We start from the raw sequence: 9,209 nt of genomic DNA, 5'->3' as shown, positions 1-9,209 counted from the left end.
GAGTACATTCAATAATCAAAAGTTAAAGGGATGAAAAAAAAAGGACAAGAACCCTGTTTACAGAAAGGTTTGAAGAAGGAGTAAAACCATCTCTGACACCGAATACTGGCTCTTCACATTCAAAAGAATAAAAAAAAGTAAAAATAAAAAACATTAATACAAGAAAAAGCAAACATTAAATCATTAATAATCCTGCAACAATGAAAACTGAAGAGGTAAAAAAAAAAGGCAGCAGAGTACAATGCTTAGCAAGGATTAAAAGAGAATGGAACAACAGCTTTGAACTGCCCTTTTGCCTGGAGGGCAACATGCAGGGCTTAAACTGACCCGCGACTCAATTTCTTTTCACACATGTGCAAATGTCCAGGAGGGAGGAATGAGCCGAGGTGGCAGAGGAAGGACACGAAGCATTTAAATGCTAAACCGGTGCACTCAACAGTCTTTTAAAAAACATGGCGACTGCGATGTGTAGGTAGTGTGTTTGCAGTTAAATGCGCAGGCGGAGAGATGCGTGAGGTTGTTTTTTTTTTGTGGCGGGGACATTTTTTTTTTTTTCCAATACAAGATAAAAGCTGTTATACATTTACCCATGAACCAGTGACACGCCGTGATGCAAAGCTCGCTTCCACATGTAGTAAGTCGAACGCGGGGTGAAAGGGAAGTAGGACCTGAACTCTTTGAACGTGGGGAAGGATTTCTCCTCGAAGCGTTGCTGCAGGAACAGCTTGGCTTTGGCCTTGAAGTTGGCCAGAGCCACAACATCTAACGCGAACATCTGCTCGCGCACGGGCGCCTTGTCGTGGAGGGCGTGCTTCGAACGTGGGGCGTGAAAGGCGGGCGTTTCTATGTATTTCGGGCTTCTAACAAAGGGGAGCGCGCGCTGACCATCCACCCTCCTCTGCGCCGCCTCGTCTTCCGGCGCGGCGACCTCGAGACTCTCCGGCGCGACGATCACCTCGTCCGGTGCGACGATCTTCTTCTTCTCGCGGTTCTGACCGCCACGCCAAAGCCAGTAAAAGCACGGGGACATGGTGGGGAACTTGAGCTTGAACTTTGTCAGGGACCATTTGGACTTCTGGACGTGGAGCTTCGCGGCATCCCGGAGCTGTTTTTTACTCAGGTACGCCAGCCGGAAAATTTTGTGCTTCTGCCTGCAGACCCTCGTTCTGGGCACGAAATGCTGGTTGGCGTTCGGCAGGAGCTGCGACAGATTCTTGGGACTTTGCGTCTTGTCGGCATCCGAGCTGTCTTCGCTGCTGCCGACGCCGCCTTTGTAACCCCCGCTGAACAGCATGGCCTCTCTCCGCCAGTTGTAGTAGGTCGACCTGGAGATCCCCGGGAAGTTCCTTTTGAAGATCCTGAAGGGGAGGGAGGTGTTCATGGCGATGCAATTTTGCAGACAGCGCTTGGCTTCCTGCATGTGAGCCACGTTTTGGGCCCGCTCCAGATCCAGCTTGCCGAGGCCGAGGCCAAACATGCTGAGCACGCTGTCGTGGGGGTCCGGCTCGTCCTGCTTGGTTTCCGGCGAGGACCAGATCTCCTGTTCGGTGCTCTCTCCGGGACTTATCTCTCCGGTGGACGACGAGGTGGAAAAGGTACCGCCGGATTTCAGGAGCTCGTGCTTCCAGTTGTAGTAGGACGACCTGGAGATCTCGGGGAAGAACTCTTTGAACTGGTGCAGGGGGATGAGCTTGCCCTCCAAGTAGCAGGCCTGCAGGAAGTACTTCGCCTCGTACCTGGCTGCCGACTTTTTGCAGTGCTCCTGCGTCTGCCTCTTCCAGCGGTAGAAGGTCCTCTTGGTGATGTTGTACTTGTCCTTCAGGCCCGGGTACGAAAGCTGCGTGTCCTGGTTCGGCGGCTCCTCGCTCTTCGTCGGCGACGCCCTCTGTTGCTCGCTGGGAGGGCTTCTGACCATGAGGTCGCTCGTCCAGACCAGCGCCACGAAGTGGTTCGGCTTGAACGACGACCCGGACAGCAGCTCGCCGGACCACATGACGTGGAGGGCGAGCGTCTCCGAGTCTTTGGGCCAGGTCCTCGGACGTATGACGCGGTGGAAATAGGGTCGGATCTTGAGGTTGAACATGGGGTAGATGGAGTAGATGTTGAACTGTAAGACCGAGGAGAGCGCGTACACGTGCCACATGTTGGCGTAGGAGCCGGGGAAGCAGGACGCTTTGACGTCGGCGTCAAAGATGGCCTCCAAGACAGTCGCGGGTAGGTTGAGCATGTCCTCGGACTCTTCGGCGCTGAGGCTGAAGCGGACAGCCTGAAGCATCATTTTGGAATCGATCATCCCGGACAGGTAGTATCTCTTCCACAGCACCATCTCCACTACCGTGCGTACCTGTTGGGGAGCAATAGTCCTTTATATTACGAAAGCGCACGGCATCGGTCATTTAGGACCATACAGATCGAGATCATAAACCATCACAGCTAACCTGGAGCTCCAGGCTAAGTCCGGTGTGGCCCACCAGCAGCATGCTGACCGCGTCAAACAGCAGGTTGCCCTCTCCGTTGCAGTTCAGAGGCAGGAGGCCCACGGGGGCGTCGGGGGGGTACAGGCCGTGAGCCGCGTCGTCCACGCCGGCCCACTCGGGGAAATCCTGACAGGGGGACTCTGGGAGCCGGAAGGGAGCGAGGACCTGGTCCACCTCCAGGGCCACTCTGGTCAGGGCGTCCAGGCCGGCGCTCTCCGTGGCCTCCTGGAGATCCCCCAGAACAGACAACACGACCTCCTTCCTCTGAATCATACCTGGTGACTTGGAGGAAGGAGGGGGCGAGGGGGAATGGGGAACAAAAGGTAACGGGGGAAAAGGGCAGCTCGGATAATTCTGATAAGTTCAGTGGTATAAAACAATAGCTGGGGACAGGTTTAGGGAGTGTGTTTATGCCTTTGTAACTAGTACAATAGATTATGTAGATGACTGTGCTCCAGCCACACTCAAGCAACAGCTGCTGCTTAATCACAGAGCCGCTGGTGGCGTTTAGTGTCAGAACTAAATAAATACATCTCTCATGTTTTCGAATTTATTGGCTAGATTAATCCCGGCGCAATTAAAACTAATCTGCAAATGCATGTGCTCTGTCACTCACCTAATCTAAAGCCAGATCTAAAAACGTTTGACAAAATGCAACACCATGTTGTGTTTATAGGCCTTATGCAGATGATAGTTAAGCAGAAACCAGCACAATTAGATCAGTGGTGTGGGGTTTTTTTCCCTCTCCAATTGCAAAGTGGCTGCAAAATATGACTTCGTGATATTAGAACAAGAGGAGAAGAAAAAAAAGCTGCACTTTTAAAGTCATTCCCGACTCGGCCCGTGACGATTAACGTAGTTTCTGTCATTTAAAAAAAACACTCAACCGAACCTGCGATACTTTAACAAAACCCTTAGAAATAAACCTAATACACGTGCGTCCTGATTTATTAAAATGTAGAAATTACCGCCTGATTAGTCGCGGGGCAAAACGATATTAGAAACAGACATCCTCCTACCTGATCGTCCAGACACTTTAAAAAAAGAAAGTCACTCGTTTGTCGCGGAGTGTTACACAGCTGATAGTGTCGCTCTCTTCCTCTTCCTCTCTCTTCCTCTCTCCCCTCTCTCTCTCTGGGAGGGTTTAATCCATTGTATGCGTTAAACTCCAGCGTGCCTCGTCCTCCGGTGAGCTCTGCTGGGGTTTTTTTGGGGAGTGATAAGCAGCACCTCCCTTCAGGAAACAGTTAATAGTCGATTCGCTTTTTTGTTGGAGAGACACCTCCTTCCGTCCCTCCTCCCTCCCTCATCATCATCCTCCTCCTCCTCCGTCCATACCACAGGGTCAATTTCAATGTGAAGTGTTGAGCAAATAAAAAGCCAATGTGTCAGGAGCCACCGGCACAGAAGCATCCAACAGGTATCCGAGCTTTCATGTTTCATAAGCCGGCATTTGTTTTGTTTTTTCCCTCTTTGTCATCAAAGCCGATAGCAGGATGTCAACAGTTCACTTTCAAGGTTATTTCATGTGTTTTGCCCTTGCAGCTAAACTATCTCTATCTCCACTGTGTCGTCGTGTGGTTGAGGTCGATCATTTGCTCGCTATCGCCTCCACTTCAAACCCAGCAAATGCTCTTTTTTCTTTCACTCTCGCGATTGGACCTCTGTATGTTAGTGTCTCCACGGACGGTTTTTGTGGATTGGAGTGGATATCCGTGCAGACGGGGTGTGGACGCCAGCTTTATGAGCGGAGAGGAGAGGCTCCGGTTTCTGCTTGTTTCTCCGCTGTCTCACTTCTAACACCTCCTCTCCGGCCCTTTTGCAGGATTTCAGTAATCAAGGCCTTTTGTTCCACACACGCACAACAATCCCAGTGACTTGGCCCCCAACCCCCCTACTACTGTAGACACACACTCACACACTCTGTCTCCCACTCACACACACACACCAGGGGACTGCAGCATTTGGCCCCTGCTGATCCGTCCACTCCGAAAGCGCCCGGCAGACGAGCTGGTGCCTGAGTTCACTGAGGTTCAAGGCTTTGACCTGAAGCTTATCAGCGATTCAGACACCGTGTGAGTGTGTGAGAGTGTGTGTGAGGTTGTTTTTTTTTTTTACAAAAGAACAGGGCCACATTTCATCACTTTGGAGTGTATTTTCCGACATGGCGAGCTGAGATGCCGCGTACAGACACCCACTTGCTAAAAGCTATGGTAATATGGTGTGTTAATGTAGAAGTCCTCTTGACAAAGAGCTTCCTTCCCTCGCCGGCCGTCTTCACGGTGAGGGAAGCGCAGTGGGTGGAAACGCGAGCGGCGAGATCACTTCTGCTTTAAATTGACCGTAATCTTCTTAAAACGAGGACGACGGCACGTTTGGTCAGGAAAAGGTCAAAGGAAGTGTCTAAACATTGCGTCACAGGAGAGGAGCGAGAGAGAGGTCACACTGGAAGACAGGTCATTGTAGAGAGGTCAAGCCTCCTCAACGTATTATCAATATATACAATATAGTACTAATAGAAGTATGCTCCGAGGTGTCAGCATGTTGAGAGGCTTTAGAGGCAATCAAAATGCTCCATTCATTCTCTATTCACCCGTTCACTTCACATATCATACGTTACCTTACCTGTCGTGCTTTTTATTAATCTAGGTTGTCATCGTGGACTGTGGAGCTCTCTGCCTTGTCTTCGGGATATTGGGACGACACGGCTGTGTTTTCGCTGGATAAGATAGTTCCTCGATTGTTTTAGTCCCAACAAAACAATCCAGATTCATAAATAGCACGGCAAGAAAATGTGCGATTCCCTTTAAACACTTTCCAGAAATAGGCAGCTTGTATATTATTTGTATTCTTTGCTCAGGAAAGCAGGAAATTAACACCTTCCATGTCATGTGATATGTCACACAGGCCTCTAACCCACCCTGGTGCGGCCTCTCCACTTTTATCACCCCTCCCTCCTCCTCCTTTTCTTGTCAATGTTTGTGTCTTCACCATCTCTTCACCCCCCTGCCCTCCCACCTCCCTCAGACTCTTGGCTGTAGCCAATCACACGCCTTAGGTGTGTAGATTAGCTGTGCTGCACTGCACTGTGAACAGAGCAGTGGGCTGGCTGCAAGCATTTAAAATGCAAATAGGCCAACACTGGGACCGGCTCCGGCAGTCTCTCACCTGCTGTGGCTGTGTGTCTGCGTGTGTGTTTGTGTGTGTGTGTGTGTGTGTGCAGGTGTGACTCTGTGTGTACTGGCAGGGAAAAGTAAAAGAAAGAGCTGAAGCCTGAAGTGATCTCCTCAGTACATTTAATTCACCGTTGACCACCTGGATTATTTTGCATTGAATGCCCCAAAAAACGCGACGGCGTGCGAACACTGAGTAATGGCAGTCTGACGTAGTGACAGGTGGAGATTTTACACAACAAATCCAGTGTTCTTAGGTCCTGGGCGTTGCTGCTTCTTTCCCAGTTCCTCCACCCGGTTTAATCAGCAGTTAATAAAAAGCCCAAATCCCAAATATTTGTGTTTGATGCAGAGTTACTGCTGGACTGAGCTTATTGAAAGGGAGATGTTCAGATTGTCATTTCCTTTAGATCTTGTTTCTGTATATATATATATATATATATATATATATATATATATATATATATATATATATATATATATACATATATATATATATATGTACAATCAAACTAGGCAGGGGAAGAACACAATAAATGTGACAAAGAAGTTAATTTAACTGGGATATATGTTTATTTACAACTACTGTAAGGCTTTAAAATACATAACTGCAGACTTGCATAAAGGTTGTTATCTTTACATTGATTTAAGACCTGAAGACATGTCTTTAAATAAACACTGTGGGTAAAAAAAAAAGAATGCAGATTTCAGTGAGGACATCACATTCAGGAAAGAAGTCAAACACGTTGAGGTAGACTATTAAAATTCACGTGACATATTTCAATCGTTAAAACGCTAAATCGCTGAGTCAAAGGGCGAAATACTCGTTCGTTGACAACTACAGTTACATTTCCTTATAGAGGGTTCGATGTGGAGCGAATCACATGATCAGAAAACACGTGGCAGTAGGAGAGTTGGCGCGAAACACACACAAAGCTTGTAGCTCGGCAGACTACGCGTATCGGACGCAGGCGTATTCAGTCGACTCGCACTGGAGGACCCGCGCTCGGCCCGGATCAACGGGATGGACGATGTCAGCGTAGACCACGTCGTCGTCTGCTTTCATAACCTGAAGACACACACACACAGACACACACACACACACGGGCGTCCATTCGCTTTTGAATTGGCTAAAAGCGACGCATATTTTTGTTATGACACAAAGAGCAGTGACTCACGTAGTTGGTACTGGTCGTGGAACAAGACTCATCCGGCAGCTGGCTCCCTTAAAAAAGACAGGAAACACACACACACACATTTATGTTCTTCTACTGTTTTTGTGCGCTGAAGACATCGGCACAGGCTGTACAGACGGGTGTAGATTTCTCAACTGGACGTTATGTGACGACGACAATTGCGAGGAGCGATTGCCTCAAAGACCACGAGGCGCGTTGCGCAAGGAGACGTGCGTTTGTGTGGAAGTGTCGTCTATACACATATATATATGTGGATTGGGTCCGTGCACAGGTATGATACAACTAGTTTCAACAGAAGCTTTTCTATAGGTCCAGGAAGTTTAGGAGAGCTCACTTGTTGTTGTTGTTGTTGTTGTTGTTGTTGTTGTTCTTCTGTTCACGGCGAACAATGCAACCAGCACGGCCAAAACCACACATCCTGCCACCCCCACAGCGGCGCCGATCACGTCCCGGTTGCCACCTGGGAATGCAAATTACAATCATTTAAGGTTTTTTATTTTGTGTGTGGCGGAAAACACATCATCCCAAATCCTCGTGTGACCCGGAAAGAATAGTTTAAGAGAGATTGCGACACTAAATATGGAGCTATAGCCAGTTAGCTTAGCTTCGTTAGAGCATGACGAAACAGGTGCCTTGTTTCAAACGAAAGAATTCGCTGGGACATTATTAAAAATGCCTTTTTGCTGAAGGAATATTCATTTGCACATGCAATGATATGCATTGGTTATTGAAGATATCTTTAAAAGACAACAAAATGAATACTGTACCTTGATTTTCAGGTTCTAGATCTATAATGAGTCCTCTTCCCCTCCCTTTGAGAGCTGCAAAGAAAACACAATGTGCTGTTATTCTTATGAATTCCTTGCATTCAAAAGCTACTGCTGGTCAGAATCCATCACACGGACCTGGGACTCGGACCTGCAGCCCCACTGAAGTCTGGACTTTACTCCCCACGGTCGCCCGGCACCTGAACTTCTCGTCTCCGGGACTTTGCAAGGTGACAGTCAGGGTGACGTCGCACGGAGACTCCTGTTTGATCTGGTGCTGCGGGTCCTGTTGTATCTCAGCGCCGGCTTCATCCACCCAGGACAGATGGACCTGCTTCCCCCGCAAGTAGCAATCCCCCTTTATGAAGCTGAGGAGAATGCACTGCAGGGACATCGACCTGCCGGGCGTGAGGCTCCACTCTGGGGAGGCTGGAAGAAGGAAAGAAAGAGAGGAGAAAAAAACATTAGTTTCATCTATTTGTCTGCAGCAGAGACGTCTCTTTTCTCAGCTTCCTCTGTCTGAGGTGAAACACATCCAGGATCGATTGACCCGGCAGTCAGAGTCTAACGATGCTCACTTTGAGAGAAGACCCCCGGACGACGTCGGCACCGATGACGTCCAGCGTCCTCCGACGCGACCTCTCCGATCCGCAGAGTGCATCTCGGCCGCTCCTCGGCCTCCGCCGCCGCCGCCGCCGCCGCCGCCCGGCTCTCTCCGGTACCGACGATGGCGACGTAGCCGCTCGTCCAGCTCCCGTTAAGGCGCCACGTGTGGAAGCAGACGAGGTCGTCCTCGCACGGAACGGTGACGGCGTAAGCCCGCTCGGCAAATACCAGACCGTCTCCTCCATTGACACCTGGAGGAAAGAAGATGAACGTGTAAAAGGGGGCGTCAGACGTGCTGCTCGGAGACGTCCTGAGATTAGATTATTAGAAAAAAAACTATCAAAAGATAAGATTGGGCTGCACTTGCCTGTTGGGATGAAGGATAAGAGCAGCGGGCTCATCAGCATGTGGGCAATCGCAGCCATCCTGTGTGTAAATGTTGTGTACTGTCAAAGGACACGCGAGAGGTTCACTGCTCCTCTGAACATTAGTCAATAGAAGTGTCACTTCCTGCGTTTGCCAACAGCCTCAGCCACACGAGGGACATCCGAACAGTCGACAATGATTAACATTCCTACGAACAATAGAGGGTTTTAAATTTGTTTTGTCGTCGGAAAATGTGTAGATAGTTAAGAGGAATAGTGAATATGACCTTTTCTTTTTTTCTTTACGTGTCAAATTAAGGGACTATATTTCCATACAAGAAGAAGAATCAGGGGTCATTTAAATAGACGCCACCTTTTACACAGGAAGCCACTGGAAGCTGTGATGAACAGTGTCTTTTGTTAAATTGTAAATGAAAGGATTGATTTTGCAGAGTGAAAATATTCTCTCATCACTGTGAAACAACATTTTATATATCTAACTCAAACTCAAACTTTAAACTTAAACTTCATAACGTGGTCATATCACAAACATTTTTACATACATACATGACATTTGATTTCTGCATTCAAACCAAAAAAGTAAACATCAAACATCATAATGGAA

General features: G+C 48.5%; 1 protein-coding gene across 1 annotated transcript; it reads right to left on the bottom strand.

The window, feature by feature from the left end:
* Window positions 1-245: 245 nt before the first annotated feature.
* vrtn (vertebrae development associated) lies at window positions 246-3,623 on the bottom strand. Its single transcript, XM_068577607.1, has 3 exons — window positions 3,497-3,623; window positions 2,439-2,759; window positions 246-2,344 (listed from the first exon to the last, which is right to left on the bottom strand). Exons 2-3 carry the CDS (start codon window positions 2,748-2,750, stop codon window positions 584-586), a joined length of 2,073 nt encoding a protein of 690 aa, XP_068433708.1. The 5' UTR covers window positions 2,751-2,759; window positions 3,497-3,623; the 3' UTR covers window positions 246-583.
* Window positions 3,624-9,209: the final 5,586 nt, after the last annotated feature.

The sequence above is a fragment of the Clinocottus analis genome, unplaced genomic scaffold (assembly GCF_023055335.1).
Source record: "Clinocottus analis isolate CAN_PGR_092001 unplaced genomic scaffold, fCliAna1.0.p SCAF_15, whole genome shotgun sequence".
NCBI classification, from domain to species: domain Eukaryota; kingdom Metazoa; phylum Chordata; class Actinopteri; order Perciformes; family Cottidae; genus Clinocottus; species Clinocottus analis.
This window is presented reverse-complemented; position numbering and strand designations above follow the sequence as displayed.